A 21,345-nucleotide genomic window follows, 5' to 3' on the forward strand; every position below is an offset into this window, starting at 1 on the left:
GTATATACTTTGACAACGGATGATATTGAAAAATTATAAACAGTTTGGTGTCAATTTGGTACCAGGCGTATATACTTCTTTTTCCCTCTTCTTTACCAGAGCTAGGCATGTTGTTCCCTTCTTTACCAGAGTCTCCGGAGAGAATCGAACCCACGAACTCTGGGTTAGTTGAATAGAATACTACAAATTAACCCACCAGAGATAATTTGGAAAAAAATTTAATTTGTCTCTAAATCAATTTCCCATAGGAGTACCTAATAACAACCTTTTATCATGATATCCATTTTCTTTATTAAACCATCCTCGGTTCATTGAAAGATTAATAAAATTCCTAATAACTGCAAAGAACCAAAAAAATAATAACCAATTAATCCCACTGTTCAACTAGGACAACAACAAATAGCATGATTATTCTCACAACAACAAGCAGTAAACAAAACTATACTATATGCCCAGCTGTGCTTTTGAATTGAAAAAAGGGATTTATTTTCTATTTTCATTTTTTTTCTTTACTCCCTTTTATTTGCCATCTTGTTTTCCTCATCTTGTGTGTACTTAAAAAAATGAAAAAAAAAATCCATTTTGTATTATTTTTTCCAACTTTTTGTTTCTTTGAACAGTCCCAGGCAGGCATTCATTCATTCGTTTATAGTGTTTCACTGTAAATATGAATGCTCCTGCTGCTGCTCCTGTCGTTGTATTAAATCTTCCTTCTATTTACTAACAGAGAAAAAGGCTGGTTACTTTTCTTTTTTCCTCATTTTTAAAGGTTGTTGTTGCTGCCGCATGTTTGTGTGTATGTGGGTGTACAACAGATTTCATTTTTTTTTTGAAATGCAAAGAAAACAAAACTAGTAGCAGAGTAACGGAAATGCCTTCTTTAAAAGTCTGAGCCTTGTTTCGTAACCGTGTTTACTCTGCTTGTCTTTCGCGCGCCTTTCACATCATGCTCTATTCTTTAGTTTTTCCATTCATTTCTTTTTGAATTTTTATAAATGTTTGCAGTTCTATTCTATTTTTTTTATTTATTTTCGGTCTGAAATATTCAATGTTTGTTGTTGTTTATATACATAGTTGTTGTATATTTTTATCATGATGTTGGTGTTGTTGTAGTAACGTCTGTTTTTCAAATTCTCCTGTGAATGCTTGTTTATGGTTCTATTGTTCCCACGACAGCATATTTCTCCTTTACATTTTTTTTCACTTTTGATTCTGATGTTTTTTTATTTTTTTGAAAATAATCATTGCTTGCAAGAAGAAGAAGAAGAAAAACAAAGTTTTACTACTAGAACAGAAACTATTGCTTACAGTACAGGAGGCATTAGTGCAGACAGTTTGCACTGTAAGGCAGAAATATTCAACTGCCTTTTAGCACCTTTTGTTGCACATATTAACCCAGTGAACAAAATTACATTTAATGAAGTTTAGCAACAGAAATCCTGTCGGAACTTTTTTAAGTGTTCTAAAGAATTCCACATAAGGTAAACGATTTTGAACAATTTCTTCAGATTCTATTCCAAATTCTTTAACAGAACTTGAAAATCAATTTTCTAATTCTAATTATACTCGAATCATTTATTAATCTCATTTCGTACTTAATTCAATCCTATTTCCTACTTAATTGAATTTCATTTCTTACTTTATACAAAAATACATTTATTCGCATCCTTTCATATAATTCTCATTTAGTTAAGAATATTTTTGCAAAAAGTAGTTGAGTTCAGTTCTAGTTCAGTTCTAGTTCAGTTCTAGTTCAGTTCTAGTTCAGTTCTAGTTCAGTTCTAGTTCAGTTCTAGTTCAGTTCTAGTTCAGTTCTAGTTCAGTTCTAGTTCAGTTCTAGTTCAGTTCTAGTTCAGTTCTAGTTCAGTTCTAGTTCAGTTCTAGTTCAGTTCTAGTTCAGTTCTAGTTCAGTTCTAGTTCAGTTCTAGTTCAGTTCTAGTTCAGTTCTAGTTCAGTTCTAGTTCAGTTCTAGTTCAGTTCTAGTTCAGTTCTAGTTCAGTTCTAGTTCAGTTCTAGTTCAGTTCTAGTTCAGTTCTAGTTCAGTTCTAGTTCAGTTCTAGTTCAGTTCTAGTTCAGTTCTAGTTCAGTTCTAGTTCAGTTCTAGTTCAGTTCTAGTTCAGTTCTAGTTCAGTTCTAGTTCAGTTCTAGTTCAGTTCTAGTTCAGTTCTAGTTCAGTTCTAGTTCAGTTCTAGTTCAGTTCTAGTTCAGTTCTAGTTCAGTTCTAGTTCAGTTCTAGTTCAGTTCTAGTTCAGTTCTATTTCAGTTCTAGTTCAGTTCTAGTTCAGTTCTAGTTCAGTTCTAGTTCAGTTCTAGTTCAGTTCTAGTTCAGTTTTAGTTCAGTTCTAGTTCAGTTATAGTTCCGTTCTAGTTCAGTTATAGTTCAGTTATAGTTCAGTTCTCTTTCAGTTCTAGTTCAGTTCTAGTTCAGTTCTAGTTCAGTTCTAGTTCAGTTCTAGTTCAGTTCTAGTTCAGTTCTAGTTCAGTTCTAGTTCAGTTCTAGTTCAGTTCTAGTTCAGTTCTAGTTCAGTTCTAGTTCAGTTCTAGTTCAGTTCTAGTTCAGTTCTAGTTCAGTTCTAGTTCAGTTCTAGTTCAGTTCTAGTTCAGTTCTATTTCAGTTCTAGTTCATTTCTAGTTCAGTTCTAGTTCAGTTCTAGTTCAGTTCTAGATCAGTTCTAGTTCAGTTTTAGTTCAGTTCTAGTTCAGTTTTAGTTCAGTTCTAGTTCAGTTATAGTTCAGTTCTCTTTCAGTTCTAGTTCAGTTCTAGTACAGCTAGTTGTTTGTCAAATTTGTTTAATAATTAAGATGCAACTGGCATAAATGAGGCCCCAAGCATATATTATTTGATATAAATTTTAAGCCGTTCAGCACTTCAGTTTTAAGTTCTTAGATCTTCTTTAACAAATTTAAAACAAACCTAAAAAATACACTTTAAATAAAACTTCAAACTAAACTGAATATATAACTTCTTTTTCAATTTTAACAAACATCCGTATTTTAATTGATATTTAAATTGATGTCATACAACATCGATGTTTAACACAATATCTCTCGTTTTACTCGTTTCTAAGGATCTCGAGGGCAATAGCGTACTTTGTAATGCTTCAATGATTTAGTTCATCATCACGACTAAACCACAGTGCACCATTTGAAACCTTGCCACTAAACTAGAGATGTGATAATAGAAATAATATATACACATACATAGTTTTGCTATTCGAAATCTTGTTGTTGGTTGTGTATTAGAGTTATACTACACAATAAGTTTGTCTGCATGTTCTTGCAATTCACTATACGCTTCACTTGATTTTAGTTTTCAATAGAATTGTGTTTTTTTATCCTGAACTATATTCTTGCTTTAACTATTTGTAGTCGATTGTATAACTACTGTTCCAATTTTTGAATTTCATTTAATACTTTTTCTCTCTTTCTCTCAACATTGCGTTAATCGTCAAGTTTGTATAGTTTTAAAAATTAGCAGTAAAAACTTTAGTTTTCCAGTTGCTGTTTTTTTCGCAGTTAAACGCTAAAGTTTTTAATTTTTATTTTTATAGCTAAATTCCTAGAATGCCACCTTATTTTTACTTTTTTATTTGCGAAATAAAAAACATACAAACAAATGTTCAAGCATAAAGTTGTTCAAAGTGAAAACTTTTTAAAAGTTCAGTTCCTCAGGCCGGGAACGGGGAGGAGAGAGTGAGACAAGAATAAAACCCCTCATACCTTTGAATGGCTGGGAATAATAATAGCTGCATTTAAATTGGGTGTAGGTGTGTTATAATTGTCTAAGAAGTTGTTTATTCCAAATCATTCGTCCTGTTCAATTGTTGAAAGTTTTTTAATCTTGTTAAGTTCTTGTTAATGATAAACAAGAGTTTCTTAAAATTTGTTTATTTTCTCACAACTTTTTTTTTAGATGTGGCCAGGAAACACGTGTGATACCTAGAATATTACAATTACGTTCCCACTGGCTGAAGTCGGAAAAGGAATCGCTGCGTCTGGTGGAGGCTGGCATTACCAAAGAAGTCATGAACAGTGCTATTGCTCAATTTTGTTTAGAAATCATTGCTAAACATGGTGATCCAGCGCCTAGACTGTGCAACAAAGATCCCTTAACTTTAAAAATGGGCACATATGTGATAGAACTGTTTCCTAATGTAAGTTTTTCAATAGTCATTATTACTACTCCTTATTTTTAAGTAATAATTAAATTTGTTCTTTATTTTTCTTTTCTAGGCTAAATTTTTATTTATGGTCCGTGATGGTCGTGCCACGGTACATTCAATTATATCACGCAAAGTAACCATTACTGGCTTTGATTTGACCAGCTATCGCCAGTGTATGCAAAAATGGAATCATGCCATCGAAGTCATGCACGACCAATGTAAAGAAATTGGTAAAGAACGTTGTATGATGGTAAGTGTTGATAAAATTATACAATGTTCAAATTAAAGAGAAATTATGAAAATTTCTAAAATATGTAATTTAAGTAAAGTTTTTGATATTGCGTGTTTATACTTTACACCATTACTATGTAGTAGTGGGGGAGAGTATTATGCATTTGAGCAGATGTTTGTAAAGCACCAACAAATTGATTCACACCCACCTTAGAGGGTAACAATAGATTTATTCGAATAAGCCATTTCCGCTCGTCCAATCGGCTGTAATGCTTGTGACCCAAGTTGAGGTTTTTAAGATAACTGGATGAAATTAGTTCAGTTCTAGTACAGTTCTAGTTCAGTTCTAGTTCAGTTCTAGTTCAGTTCTAGTTCAGTTCTAGTTCAGTTCTAGTTCAGTTCTAGTTCAGTTCTAGTTCAGTTCTAGTTCAGTTCTAGTTCAGTTCTAGTTCAGTTCTAGTTCAGTTCTAGTTCAGTTCTAGTTCAGTTCTAGTTCAGTTCTAGTTCAGTTCTGGTTCTGGTTCTAGTTCAGTTCTAGTTCAGTTCTAGTTCAGTTCTAGTTCAGTTCTAGTTCAGTTCTAGTTCAGTTCTAGTTCAGTTCTAGTTCAGTTCTAGTTCAGTTCTAGTTCAGTTCTAGTTCAGTTCTAGTTCAGTTCTAGTTCAGTTCTAGTTCAGTTCTAGTTCAGTTCTAGTTCAGTTCTAGTTCAGTTCTAGTTCAGTTCTAGTTCAGTTCTAGTTCAGTTCTAGTTCAGTTCTAGTTCAGTTCTAGTTCAGTTCTAGTTCAGTTCTAGTTCAGTTCTAGTTCAGTTCTAGTTCAGTTCTAGTTCAGTTCTAGTTCAGTTCTAGTTCAGTTCTAGTTCAGTTCTAGTTCAGTTCTAGTTCAGTTCTAGTTCAGTTCTAGTTCAGTTCTAGTTCAGTTCTAGTTCAGTTCTAGTTCAGTTCTAGTTCAGTTCTAGTTCAGTTCTAGTTCAGTTCTAGTTCAGTTCTAGTTCAGTTCTAGTTCAGTTCTAGTTCAGTTCTAGTTCAGTTCTAGTTCAGTTCTAGTTCAGTTCTAGTTCAGTTCTAGTTCAGTTCTAGTTCAGTTCTAGTTCAGTTCTAGTTCAGTTCTAGTTCAGTTCTAGTTCAGTTCTAGTTCAGTTCTAGTTCAGTTCTAGTTCAGTTCTAGTTCAGTTCTAGTTCAGTTCTAGTTCAGTTCTAGTTCAGTTCTAGTTCAGTTCTAGTTCAGTTCTAGTTCAGTTCTAGTTCAGTTCTAGTTCAGTTCTAGTTCAGTTCTAGTTCAGTTCTAGTTCAGTTCTAGTTCAGTTCTAGTTCAGTTCTAGTTCAGTTCTAGTTCAGTTCTAGTTCAGTTCTAGTTCAGTTCTAGTTCAGTTCTAGTTCAGTTCTAGTTCAGTTCTAGTTCAGTTCTAGTTCAGTTCTAGTTCAGTTCTAGTTCAGTTCTAGTTCAGTTCTAGTTCAGTTCTAGTTCAGTTCTAGTTCAGTTCTAGTTCAGTTCTAGTTCAGTTCTAGTTCAGTTCTAGTTCAGTTCTAGTTCAGTTCTAGTTCAGTTCTAGTTCAGTTCTAGTTCAGTTCTAGTTCAGTTCTAGTTCAGTTCTAGTTCAGTTTAGTTCTAGTTCAGTTCTAGTTCAGTTCTAGTTCAGTTCTAGTTCAGTTCTAGTTCAGTTCTAGTTCAGTTCTAGTTCAGTTCTAGTTCAGTTCTAGTTCAGTTCTAGTTCAGTTCTAGTTCAGTTCTAGTTCAGTTCTAGTTCAGTTCTAGTTCAGTTCTAGTTCAGTTCTAGTTCAGTTCTAGTTCAGTTCTAGTTCAGTTCTAGTTCAGTTCTAGTTCAGTTCTAGTTCAGTTCTAGTTCAGTTTTCAGTTCTAGTTCAGTTCTAGTTCAGTTCTAGTTCAGTTCTAGTTCAGTTCTAGTTCAGTTCTAGTTCAGTTCTAGTTCAGTTCTAGTTCAGTTCTAGTTCAGTTCTAGTTCAGTTCTAGTTCAGTTCTAGTTCAGTTCTAGTTCAGTTCTAGTTCAGTTCTTGTTCAGTTCTAGTTCAGTTCTAGTTCAGTTCTAGTTCAGTTCTAGTTCAGTTCTAGTTCAGTTCTAGTTCAGTTCTAGTTCAGTTCTAGTTCAGTTCTAGTTCAGTTCTAGTTCAGTTCTAGTTCAGTTCTAGTTCAGTTCTAGTTCAGTTCTAGTTCAGTTCTAGTTCTGTTCTAGTTCTGTTCTATTTCAGTTCTAGTTCAGTTCTTGTTCAATTCTAGTTCAGTTCTAGTTCAGTTTTTTTTTTTTTTATTTTTTTTTTTTTTAATTTTCCATATTCATACTTCATTTTACAAAAGCTCTTAGTATATTTTAAACAACTGAATAATAATCTTTTAATAATCCTCTTTGGCAATTGACTACTTAAATATACCCAATTAAATCCCAAACGTTGTTGCAACTGAAGTTGATATACAATACTACTACATAAGTACACAAAAGCCTACACTTGGGAATCATTAATAGTCATCTTAGTGATTTTTGTTATTTAAAATAAATTTGAAATATTCTATATATGCAAATGACATCCTCTATTCAACCATAAATGTATGTGATACATATCGCGTTTACAACCGCAATTTTTTAAGGTTAATAGCGTAAAAGAATTAAATGAAATTAAATACACTCTTGAAAATGTCAGCTGCATACTTGCACATAATATTTCAGTTATTCTTTACCGCCTAAAAGCCCCCTCCACAAATAAATATTTTGCCTTTATTATCATGTCTATCGTTTGGCTGTCAGTCAGGCATTATATCTTTTCATACTGTCTATATAGTATCTTTAGGTCCGTCCGTCTGTCAGTTTGTGTGTGTCTGCGTTTTGCTTGCTATATCCTTTATGTGAAAAATACAGAGATAAAATAAAACACAAATTATTTTATGCTGTTGCTGTAATTTCAACATATTTTTGAATCGTTGATTTTCCTGCCATTATCAAACTCTTGCTCTCCTATGATTATCCTTTTGTCTGGTTCCCCTTTTCTCTGTATATTTTGTCGTGTGTTCAGTCTTTTTTTTTTCAATCTTCTCTTTCCATTCACTTTCAGTGCCTTTGTATGGTGAATCGATAACTGTGTAATAGTTTGATTGGAAATTAAATGCAGCATACTTTAAAACGATTAACTTGTTTTATATAAAAAGTTTCCAACAAAGTGACATTAATTATGAGACAGCAATTTTGTGTTGTCATCCGGCTGAGAGGCGGAAGTGGGAGTTGCAACAACTGCTGCATAGAGAAACAGAAAATGATAAATTAAAATTAAAAACCAAAAAAAACTTGCAAATAATATTATTCATCCCAAAAGAACTGATTAAAAGAGTATACAGTGATAGTCATAATAGTTTTTTTTGGAAAATGAAGATATTTTTTTATTAGCTGAAAGTGGAATATATATTTTTTAATATAGTTTCTATGGAGATAGTGAAAAAAGTTTTTTTTTGGAAATTTTTAATTGCAATACGTTTCATTAAATAATCAAATGTTTTGGAAAACTTTTGAAAACTTCTAGAGATTTAGTAACACATTAATAAGTAAATTTTAAATCTGAATAAAATAAGACTTTGTAAAGTTGAAAATCATAGACAGATTTTAACCCCTTACATCAAATTTTGCCTTTTACTGTTATAATAATTTATAATATTTATACGGATATAAATAAGTTTTTTTTTTTGCTACCTGTTTGTGTACCGGATGTTAAAATTGTTTTTCCGTTTAATTGAATTCCGTTAAAAAATATTAAATTTTTAAAAGCGTTTTTTTATTAAATAAATTATATTTTTTTACACTTTTTTCCTTCATGGCACGCAGGAAATTAACATGAATAAATCGCATTATATGCTTTTTAAATGTTCATTTACAGTATTCTTTTTTTTTAATATTTCATGTCTTTTCCTTTTTATAATTTATTAATTTGATTCCATTTATTATAGCTGCGACAAATATACATACATACTTATATATGCACATATCATTTATTATCATAAATAATTTTAATTTTTTTACACATACGTTTATTTAATCATTTATTTATATTATTTTCCTTTCCTTTTTTTAAGGTCTATTATGAACAATTGGTATTACATCCGGAAGAATGGATGCGTAAAATATTGGATTTCCTTGATGTTCCCTGGAATGATTCTGTCTTACATCATGAAGAATTTATCAATAAACCTGGTGGTGTTCCTCTCTCCAAGTAAGTTTCCATTAATTTTTCTACTTTGTAGTCATCATTTAAATGGCTACAACATTCTTGTTGTTGTCATTGTTGCTGTTAATTTACAGTTCATTATTAATGTTGTCACTCACTTTGTTGAAAAAGGAGGATACGGATATATTGTATCAGTGTATGCGTGTGTGTTTTTATGCGTATGAATGAGTGTTTGTATGCCTTTGTTAAGGGAATAACTGTGTTTTTCAACATCTTGTTAATTTAGCAGATGTTGATTTGTGTTGACAGTTTTAGGCATCCTATAGCTTAAAACACCCATTAGATTTCAAAAAGTTAAATGATAAATGAATATATTAGTTGAAAATGATAGCTAAGTAATATGATATCTAGACATTTACCTACAAACAAACCAGTAGCTACAGATTTAAGTTAAAAAGAAATTGTTAAGAATACTCTACAATTTTAAGTACCATATGGTAAAGTTAAGCATCATTTAAGATTTATTCATCTAGTTACATCAAACACTCTATACAATTCTAGTATAGCTATAAGAAAGTATACAAAAAAATTTAAACGGAAATCAACTTTGGGCTTTGTGAAAAACTAAATTAAAGATATGTTGTAACAGAAATTGATAAATTATTTTATTTTCCTTAACCAAAAGACAAATGGTCGTTATATAGAAGCTATAGTTTTATCCAATATTAATTCATGAGTTATTTACGATTAAGTGATTTTTGGAATGGACGGGCCGATCCGAAAAAATAATGGTAATGAGTAATATGCGCTTGAGTGATTTTCGGGAGGATAGCTTCTTTGGAAGCTATGACCAATTATGTACCGATCATGAAACATTTTTGTACTAACATTTCAGTATATAAAAGCAATCTTTGTGTCAAATTTTGTATGGATATCATTATTTAGTAAAGAGTAATGTATGATTTTCGGGACAGGAGCCAGTATGGGGGCTATGACCAAATATAGACCAATAGTGAAAATATTTACAGAAAGCTATAATTATGTCAAATCTCGTAATTTTATCGTTAGTTGGTTATGAGTAATAAGCGTTTAAATGATTTTCGGGAGGGTAGCTTGTATTACAGCTATGACCAATTATAGAGCGATCGAGAAAATTTTTTCTTCATAGTGATTCCAATTATATTAAACTCAAATTGGTAAAATTTTATAAAGAAACCGATATTCTGAAAGAAGTTATTAAGAATAAATTCATTTTCGGGGAATATATATGTACATTTGTATGGGAGGTATGTATAGTATACAGGACCGATATCGCCACTTTTCTACAGATATTAAGTTTTCGTAGAGAAATAAATATGTGTTTATATTCATGCAAATATATTGCATAGTTTCAGTAAAAATTTCCGGAGTTCTTTTAATACCCACCTCGTTTGTAACACCTCGAAATATTGGTCATAGACCCATAAAAATATATACATATATTCTGAGTCCTTACTAAATTCCAAGACGATCTAGCCATGTCTGTCTGTATGTCTGTTGAAAGCACAATACAGTCCGAACGGAATGAGCTAGAGGGTTGAAATTTTCCACAAATATTCTCTATAAATACGGGTTGTTTGGTATTGAAAATGGGCAATATCGGTCCACGTTTTCAAGTAGCCTCCATACAAGTGTGCCCCCGAAAAACAGCTTTAACATTTTATGAGGATCGGTCCATAATTGACCCTACCCCCCATATAAGATTCCCTTCGGAGAATCACTATAACACTCATTAATGGCTTAAAAATACAAGTATAGCAATGAAATTTGACATAAGTTCCTGACAAGCCAAAACCTCTCGGATCGGTCCATAATTGACCCTACCCCCCATATAAGATTCCCTTCGGAGAATCACTATAACACTAATTAATGGCTTAAAAATACAAGTATAGCAATGAAATTTGACATAAGTTCCTGACAAGCCAAAACCTCTCTACCAAATTTTATGTGGATCGTTTCAAAAATGACCCTGACATATAAGGTCCCCTTCAAAAATGACTTTAACTCTCATTAATGACTTAAAAGTACAAGTATAGCAATAAAATCTGACATAAGTTCCTGACAAGCCAAAACCTCTCTACCAAATTTTATGTGGATCGATCCAAAAATGACCCTACCCCCATATAAGGTCCCCTTTAAAAAACGACGTTAACGCTCATTACTGGCTTAAAAATAAATTTGACATAAGTAAGTCTCTTCCTACCGAACTTAATGCAGAAAGTGTCGGGAACTGATATTCGATGCAAACATGTTTTATATGAATCAAAATCGGTCTAAAGAAATTATGAAAAATTTTATAAAAACGGCCAATAATTCACCCTACCTCTCATATAAGGTCCTCTTCAGTAAATTTGATGAGTAATATCACCCTAATGTTTATAGGAGAGCATTCCTTTTACGGCATACGGTTTGATGGTGGCTATATTAGATTCGTCATAGCCGAATATAGCAGTCTTACTTGCTAAATTTTGATTCACAACATTTCCCGATTTTGAAAACCGATTTTGCTCATTTGCGATATCAAATTGCCTAGGACAATAGTGAGTCTTTTGGCCGAATTTCATTAATTTATTTAGCTTCATTTTTACGTGAACATGTTTTACACAGACAGACGGACATAACTAAATCGGCTCAGAATTTTATAAGTACCTCGAGTATATATACTTTGTTGGGCCTCAGATAAATGCTTCTGACAAATATATTCCCTCTATCGCCACTGATGCTGGTGGAGGGTATAAAAACGTAACCTTTTCATGGGTTTCGGAAATTTAGTCATTTCCTCCTTAATTATGAAGCGAAGGCATGTCTGAATTATTAATGTCGAAGATATCTGCGACCTTCTAAAAACTGATTTCAACATACATATGTATGTATGAATTTATGCACATATCAGTTATGCACATCTGATATCTATTTGATAAAAGTGTATATATTCTTCTTTAAAAAAAGTTTAACTAAAACTAAATCACAAACATCAATATTCTCGGAGAATTTAAATTATTAAAATTTTACTTAAATTCACTTAATTTGTTTTCTTACAAGAAAAATACATTAGCATTTTTGATAAACTTAAAAATTAGTTTCTCATTAATAATTCATTTAAAAAGAAAAAATGCATTAAAAACTTTGTGATAATTGTGCAAAATTGATTTATATATGTACGTATGTATGTATGTATGTATGTATGTATGTATGTATATCTACTAGATGCTTCTGCAAACTTTAATCTTTAAGACCCTAAGACAATTACGCACACCAGTGAACCATTTCATTAAAAGCATTAAACTTTTATAATTGGTTTAAACAATAATAACAAATATACTTTTCTACATTCAATAGATAATAGGGTGACAAAGTTAAATGTATTTTCATCAAGGAATCCAATAAAGTTTTAAATACTTAGTCTTCCCTATAAAAAGCTTAAAATTAAGGTTAATAATTCTTTATACTATCATTAAACTAATAACAATTGAAATATGAAAGAAAATTAAAACAAATTTTATTAATTTTACAATTTCCCTTTTATTATGTGTTGTTTGTTTTGTGCTTTATTTTTTTATTTATTTTGTTGTTGTTATTCCTTTTGCTCTGGATTATCCCGGTTGGTTTAAACTGCTATCGTTGCTACTTATTCTTATGATGATGTTGGTTGATGGTCTCTACTTATACTGCTTCCAGAATGGTCTTAAAAAATTACACAAAGCTAAAAGTAAAACTAATTATTGAAGCTTTAGTGGTGCTAACAAAAACTAATTTCCGCCATAACTTTCAATTATATGTGTTGGTGTGTGTGTGTGAGTGCAAGAGAGTGTATAATGTACAAAGAAAAACAAACGTTAAACAACAGCAGGAGTTGGAGCCGTAGCAACAGCAACAGTAAAACATTAAAGAACAAAAAACAACAACAAAAGATTAAAAGAAAACGTAAAATGTTAAATGTAAAAAGTCTGTCCAGTTGAATGGTCAAGGAAAGGAAGTCAGAGTTTTAAAGTTGTGATTTCTTATAAAAGAGAGTAGGTTTTGGTTTTTGTAGGCCGTCATAATCCCGTACAAGCTATTTAACCTACTACTTAGGGTTATTCCTATTTTAGTCAATCCATTCAGAAAACTAGTCCAAAAAAGTCAAAACATGACAATGAACCTTTTTACTGAAGTTTTTTTTTTTAAGTGTCTACTCTCTAGATTACTTGGCAACAGTAAAGTGACAACAGTTTCCGCTCTCTTCACTCTCGGCAGGCAGAATATTAAGGTTGTGATTTCATATTCTTGTTGGTCGTCAAAAATGAGATTTGGTGACCCAGCAGTTCGAACTCACTTAGGGTTTCTTCTAGCATAGTCAGTCATCATTCCCTAGATTACAAAGAGACATGCAGAAAGCTAATCAAAAGGAGTCAATACTTGACAATGAACCTTTTCACTTAAGTGTTTTAATTGTCTATTCTATAGATTACACGGAACAAAAAAAGGACAACTGTCACCGATTTTGCTAACAAAAGGGACACAAAGTAAATTCGTGAGGAAGTTGGTGCCCACGTGGTTGGGCGTTAGTGGAAATGAGTGTGCTTTTTTAGATACGTTGACTCTTTGTACATCAGTTGGGCAACTATGCATTTTTAATCAGTTTCTGTTACCTCAACATTGATGCATCTTTTTTAAAAACAATGATTGACTTTCTCAATCCATTAAGAATAATGGACAGAAATACTTATAGATAACAATATTAAAACGTTGTGTAAAGAAGAATTTCCTTTACAGCTCTGCCTTTAAAACAACTGAATAAAGTTTATTATTCATGTGTAAATGTGTAAATACTGTGCTCCTTTATATTGCTTAAACATTACTAGGAGAGTTAAAGTTAAAAGATTTGTATGCCCCATATAATCATTTATAGTGTCTTCTTTGTAAATTCCAAAAAAAAAACAACAACAACAAGAAATAAATACAAATATAAAAACCCCTGACAAAGCAATTGAGTTTGTCTGGTATGAAATTTTTCTCTCTACATTCATTAATTTATTTTGTTTTTCCATTTCCTTTACAGAGTTGAACGTTCATCGGACCAGGTAATTAAACCAGTAAATTTAGAGGCTCTCTCCAAATGGGTGGGAAATATACCCGAAGATGTAGTAAGAGATATGGCCGATATAGCACCAATGTTATCTGTACTGGGCTATGATCCCTTTGCAAATCCACCGGATTATGGTAAGCCAGATGCCTGGGTAGAAGATAATACATCTAAGGTATGTGCAGCTTATAACATATTTTTGTACGTGTCCTCGTATTTGTTACATTTTGTGCTGTTCTGTTCTGTTTTATTTGATTTGATTTTCTTTGTTCGTTTGTATTACAATTTTGCTTAAAATTCCCCAATTTATCCTGCTGTTAATTTGATTGTTGTATGTGTATGTTGCCTTTTAACATTATTATATATTTATGTGTATGTATGTGTGTGTGTGTCATTTGTGTTATTTATGTTACGTTGTAGTTAACGTTTAGAGTTTGTAGTTGGCATTATATTTCCATTATGTTTCATTTAATTTTAGCTTTTGATTTTCTTACTTACAATGTTTCTTTGTATTAGTATTAGAGTATTTGCAACAAAACAAACCAGAAGAATATGAGAAGAGAAGAATTTGTTCACTACTAATTTTCTTAGATAGACAGATAAACACAGACTTTCCTGTTTAGGCAAACAGAGAAAAATATGTTTCTAAATGTTTACAGTAATCATTCTAACATTATTACAGGAAAGTGTTTAGTTGCCACCACCATATTATGGTTAATTTATTATTTATATGACTGCCGCAATCGTATTTATTTTGCGTTCACGTTATGACAACCATATTAAAGTAATAGCTTCCACAATCATAAAAATGATTGCCACAAAAATATACTTATTTGTTAGAATCATAAAGCATTATTTTAAATGAATATGAATTTCCTACCGAACCAAATGTTTTTCTAAGTGTATTTAACTTAAAAACATTGGATATTAGGAAATATGTTGTACTACAGACTTCACCATCCCCTCCCCCCGTACCTCTTGCCATTGACGTATATCTGCCTTAATTCTTGTTGCTATTATCTTTGTGTATGTTTTTTTTTCGTTTGTTTCTCTCAATGAAAATGATACTCAATTATATTCATTTACGCTACTGACTACTATCAACTTGCTTTTTAACACTAATGAGTTTTGAAACACAGAAAAACGATGATGAAGATGAAAAAGGAACAAAGTGCTTTGTTCTACTAAAATAAAAAAAAATTGTGTTGAATATTATTGTATAACTAAGTTAGTTGTCGTAAAAAAATGTTTTAAATTTATCTTAATATTTTGTAGATTTTAATCATTGTTAAAATATGTTTACCATTTCCTAAAAGCTTTAGTTTTTAATTAAATACTTTGCTTTTTTTAATGTTTCAAAGGACCAAAATCTGTTGCTTAAAGCATTAAGGAAATAGCGGTACATTTTTCATGGAAACCAAAAGCAGGCATTTCGTTAATAAAATTAATGAAATTACTTTTATGGTGAACTAAATGTGATAAAGGGTACCTTTAGTGGATTAAAAGTACTAAATTACTTTTTGCGTTTGTTTTCATTTATTAACTAGTTTGTCGACTAATTAATGGCGTAGGCAAGTCAGTGGATGAGTCTATTACCTAGTCTTTGGACCAGTCTATATGACTTATCTATGGACTAGCTTTTTAATTGACAATGGAGAGTGCATTGGCTTATGGACTAAACTAGGGACTAGACTATTGACTAGTGTATTTAGTAGTTTAATAAGAACTGACATTCCTAATAGTCTACGTACTAGGTTATGAACTAGTCTATTGACTAAATTATGGACAAATTGATTAAGTAATCTTTTGATCACTTATAACAGTTTGTGGAAAAAGGTACTATAACATAGAGGTGCTGCAAGATTTTTTTCAAAAAATACAATAGTACTAAATGTTCCCTGGCTAATGTAAACAAAATAATACCAATTAATAACTGTGGTATTTAAATATTAAAATAAATCTTTAAAAAAGCCATATCATACCAGCAAAATTTATATAAATCCACAAAAAAATCACAATTGTTTACCAATTAGTAAGCCTACCGCACACATTTTTACCACATACGAAAAAATAACGCCATTAACGCGTACATTGGAAAACACCTGCTACCGAAGTAAGAATACCACAGTTCTATATAATAATCATTGTTTTTTTTACTTTTATCCACAAACAACCACATTTCTAATTTCAATCCATATTCGTTTTAATTAAAATAGATTTGTTTTATTAAAAATTTATTTTTGTAAAAATAAGTGAAAACACACAAAAAAGAACATATGGAAACATAAACGAAGTCTGCTTATGATTTTTAATTAAAAATCTATATGGAATTATTAATATTGGTACAAAATATAATTTGTCATAATTATGAGAAAAAAGAAAAAAACCAGCCATAATAATGAAAGCTGAACAAAAAATATATGTATACGTTAATAAGTTGCTGCTAATAAGGCTGATAATACAGACATAAAAAAATACATAAATCCACAATACCACTATAATATACGCAATCCACACAGATGCATACATCCATGTGTATCAGCCGCATAAGCACCAACAATAATGTTATGAAATTTTTTTCTATATATATTAATATGTATTGGTAGGTTGGCATACTTATTGTATATACGTATGGCACTGTGGGCTTTCAGGTAGAAAATTCTAATAGTTTTTCTTGCATGGATACCTCTGTATTGTACTGAGACTAGGCTATAGAGAAGACTATAGACAAGACTATAGACTAGACCATAGACTAGACTATAGACTAGACTATAGACTAGAATATAGACTAGGCTATAGACTAGACTATAGACTAGACTATAGTCCAGACCATAGACTAGACTATAGACTAGACTATAGACTAGACTATAGACTAGACTATAGACTAGACTAAACTATAGACTAGACTATAGACTAGACTATAGACTAGACTATAGACTAGACTAGAGACTAGACTAAAGACTAGACTATAGACTAGACTATAGACTAGACTATAGACTAGACTATAGACTAGACTATAGACTAGACTATAGACTAGACTATAGACTAGACTATAGACTAGACTATAGACTAGACTATAGACTAGACTATAGACTAGACTATAGACTAGAATAGACTAGACTATAGACTAGACTATAGACTAGACTATAGACTAGACTATAGACTAGACTATAGACTAGACTATAGACTAGACTATAGACTAGACAATAGACTAGACTATAGACTAGACTATAGACTAGACTATAGACTAGACTATAGACTAGACTATAGACTAGACTATAGACTAGACTATAGACTAGACTATAGACTAGACTATAGACTAGACTATAGACTAGACTATAGACTAGACTATAGACTAGACTATAGACTAGACTAGACTAGACTATAGACTAGACTATAGACTAGATAGACTAGACTATAGACTAGACTATAGACTAGACTATAGACTAGACTATAGACTAGACTATAGACTAGACTATAGACTAGACTATAGACTAGACTATAGACTAGACTATAGACTAGACTATAGACTAGACTATAGACTAGACTATAGACTAGACTATAGACTAGACTATAGACTAGACTATAGACTAGACTATAGACTAGACTATAGACTAGACTATAGACTAGACTATAGACTAGACTATAGACTAGACTATAGACTAGACTATAGACTAGACTATAGACTAGACTATAGACTAGACTATAGACTAGACTATAGACTAGACTATAGACTAGACTATAGACTAGACTATAGACTAGACTATAGACTAGACTATAGACTAGACTATAGACTAGACTATAGACTAGACTATAGACTAGACTATAGACTAGACTATAGACTAGACTATAGACTAGACTATAGACTAGACTATAGACTAGACTATAGACTAGACTATAGACTAGACTATAGACTAGACTATAGACTAGCTATAGACTAGACTATAGACTAGACTATAGACGAATAGACTAGACTATAGACTAGACTAGACTAGACTATAGACTAGACTAGACTAGACTATAGACTAGACTATAGACTAGACTATAGACTAGACTATAGACTAGACTATAGACTAGACTATAGACTAGACTATAGACTAGACTAGACTAGACTAGACTAGACTATAGACTCGACTATAGACTCGACTATAGACTCGACTATAGACTCGACTATAGATTATAGAGTAGACTAGACTATAGACTAGTCTATAGACTAGACTATAGACTAAACTGTAGACTAGACTATATGCTAGACTATAGACTAGATATTGACTAGACTATAAAATAGACTATAGACTAGAATATAGACTAGATAGACTATAGACTAGATAGACTATAGACTAGATAGACTATAGACTAGATAGACTATACTATAGACTAGACTACTGGACTACTTATTAAAAGTCGTGGGACTACCTCGGTATTTTTTTTTATGTCAAAAAGTACTGAAGAAAGTACTTAACCATGTTTCGGCCAATTGGAAAAACACTATTAAAATGTACCAAAAAATGCTTATCCGTTTCGTTTGAGTTATGGAAAGTTTTTGGTCCTAAAAAGTATTATTAGCTGAAATAATTTTTTTTAAGTTGACCCACTGTGCACTTCCTAGTACGATTTTGCCGTTTAAACATAAACACACACACACAGATGCTTACATAAACATAAATTTATGTGTGTATTTAAGGATGTACAATAAGTATACTTACAATTGGTTAACTTAGTAGACAAATTGGTTAACTCCAGTCTTTTAAGCTTGTTGAAATTTTAATGTTAAAAAAAACTAAACATAATTTCTGGAAAAAAATAAATACTAAATGATGTAACTGTATATACTTTTTGTTAAAAACATAAAAATCAACCTTGAGTTATATGGACATAATACATTTCGCATTTGAACTAAATATTTATTAAAAAAAGTAAAGGCTACAGTTAACAACAGAATTAATGTGTTCGTTCGTATTCCCATAAAAAACGATTTAATAAAAAAAATCCCTCTCTAAAGGCATTTAAACCAGCACATAAACATATTCGCCACCATATTATTTGTATCTTTTATACGAATTTATTTCGAAAATAAATATAAATTAATATTTATTTGAGAGTGTTTTTTTCCAAACTCGAAATTGTTTGTATTATTATTGTTATTATATGAAATTATCACCGAATACGAATGTATGAGTAAATAAAAAAAGTTGTTAGTTAGTATTCATATACACGCTGTGGATGATGGTAAATTAAAAACTTTTTCCAATGTCATTGTTTGCAATTTTAACAATTATCATAAATTTAAATTAATTCCAAAGAGAAAAAATTAAACGAAATTTAATTATCTTAATACAAATATATTAAATCACAGCCAGGGAACCAGTGAACGGCTGAAGCCTATATGAAAAATAAAAAAAATAATAAAATTGCCATCATTAAGCCAATTAGTTGGTTTTGTGTTTTTTTGTTCACTTTTTTCTGCTGGCAAAAACACTGACAGGTTAAAAGGGTTCAATTGATTTTTAATGTCTGAAAATGGAAATCTCTTTGGTATGCTCATATAGAGTAATTATTTAACTTTTATATATTTTGAAAAACCAAATGTGTCGTAAAAACAATTTGCTACAATAATAGTAGTAGGGAATAGAATGGTGTCATGTGGTTGAAACATAAATTGTCATATTAAGGTTTTTATTGCTTTATTATGTTGCGCCATAAACAATTTTATGTTGTAATATAAAGCAACATTTTTACGATTCTCCTTACTAGTTTTATTGCAATTTCTTAATTTGTATCTATAAATTTAAGGAAATTTCCTAAACTTTTATTAGTTACTTGTTAGAGATTTCACTCTAGATATTCTAATAAAATGTTAATAATTGTTTTCCTGTTAAGAGTTTCATTTATTTTTCATGCAACTGTAATACTGATTTGTAACTTTAAATTTTCCATTACAAAAAATATCCAAAGAAAATTTAAGTAAAATATTATAACATTCAAATAAGATTTCCTAGAATATGTAGATCGTGAGTTCGATTCCTATCATTACAGACTTAAAATGTTAAACCAAATGGTTACAAAAGAGATAAAAAATTAGTTTGTTACTTTTTGTTTGTGTTGTTCCTCATCAACAAATACTTTTTCGTCATTCATTCTTTCAAAGTAAAATAATTAAAATGGTACCTTTTGTATACATTGGTCTAATTTGTACTGTAGTTTTATAAAAAAAACACTAAACACCTCGGGCAATCCGGGAATCACAAAGTATACAGAGGTGTGTCACTTTTGACATTTACAAAAGTCTAAAATCAGCTTTTCTGCGGCTTTTGTAAACATTCGTGGGAAAAGGTATACAGCTAAAAACATGGCCGACCATATGATACCCTACACCAGTGATTATGTCTTTAATAATAAAGCATTTAATTTGTCTTTTACCTTAATAAAAAGGAGATTTTCTGCAAGAGCGTTTATATGGGGGTAAGGCGCATATTTAGCCTATCCTTATAAATGTTGGTGGAGGAATTTATAAGTGAATTTTGATTTTCATGTCATTTTTTGAAGGGGACCGATCACTACAAAAATCGGCAGTGTCATTAAGACTTTTATAAAACTAAGTTTGGCCGATTTTTGCCCTATTCGGGGGCTAGGCGAAATAATGGACCGTTTTTAACCATTTTTAATAGTCCTTGGATCAAAAGAAGAGTATATGACAAATTTCATCAAATTATCTTGAAAATTTCGACCTGTAGCGTGCGTACAAGGTTTACAGGGACACACAGACAGACATAGAGACGGACGGACATAGCTTGATCGACTTATAAAGTAATTTTGAGTCCATAGGTATACTACACCACTATAGGGAGGAGGGTATTATGCGTTTGTGCTGATGTTTGTAACATCCAAAAATATTGGTCCTACACCCACCTTAAAGTATACCAATCCACTCAGAATCACTTTCTAAGTCGATTTAACTATGTCCGCCTGTCCGTCCATCCATCTGTGTGCCCATGTAAGTCTTGTGCGCACGCTACAGGTCGCAATTTTCACATACTCTTCTTTTGGTCCAAGGACGAACGCTATTGAAAATGGTTTAAATCGGTCCATTATTTCGCCTAGCCCCCATACAACCGTACCCCCCGAATAGGGCCTTTGGGCTCATAATTACTTAAATGTTCTATTATGTCAACAAAAATCGGCAAAACTTAGTTTTACAGAACTTTCAATAACACTATCGATTTTTGTTATGATCGGGCCTCATTTGACCCTAGCACGCATACAAACTCCCCTTCAGAAATTGACTTGAAGGTCAAAATTCACTTATAAACACTAATAACACGATTAAATTCTACATAAAGAACTTTGAAGTAGACGTAAATTCCTCTACCAACATATATAAGGATAGACCGGTAAATATGGGTATATCCTACTCCCCTATGAGCCCTCTTGTAGAAAATCTCTTTTGTTGTCAACAATAAGTAAAAATATTCCGGAATAAAGTTAAAAAACAAATGAAATGCTTTATTTTTTTTTATCATATGGTCGGCCATGCCCGACTACACATTCATACTTGTTTTCTTTTTTCTAAAACTTCTTTATATCGTCCGTTTGTCTGTTGAAAGCACTAAGTAAACTGAAGAATTCATAAGAAAGTCATAATCTGGATAATTTGTTTGAATGAAATCGTTATTAATATGTTAGTAC

The 21,345-nt window shown here is 31.4% G+C and overlaps 1 protein-coding gene across 2 annotated transcripts in view; it reads left to right on the forward strand.

The window, feature by feature from the left end:
* LOC119604495 (protein-tyrosine sulfotransferase) overlaps positions 1-21,345 on the forward strand; it is a 69,018-nt gene that overhangs the window by 33,347 nt on the left and 14,326 nt on the right. For both annotated transcript variants that reach the window (XM_037957146.1, XM_037957144.1), the window contains exons 3-6: positions 3,914-4,154; positions 4,234-4,413; positions 8,464-8,600; positions 13,636-13,834. In XM_037957146.1, the coding sequence (XP_037813074.1) occupies positions 3,914-4,154; positions 4,234-4,413; positions 8,464-8,600; positions 13,636-13,834 (757 nt within the window). The remainder of the gene's footprint in view (positions 1-3,913; positions 4,155-4,233; positions 4,414-8,463; positions 8,601-13,635; positions 13,835-21,345) is intronic.

The sequence above is a fragment of the Lucilia sericata genome, unplaced genomic scaffold, assembly GCF_015586225.1.
Source record: "Lucilia sericata isolate MDLA Ls3-8-SP2 unplaced genomic scaffold, ASM1558622v1 Contig000399F_arrow, whole genome shotgun sequence".
In the NCBI taxonomy this organism is placed as follows: domain Eukaryota; kingdom Metazoa; phylum Arthropoda; class Insecta; order Diptera; family Calliphoridae; genus Lucilia; species Lucilia sericata.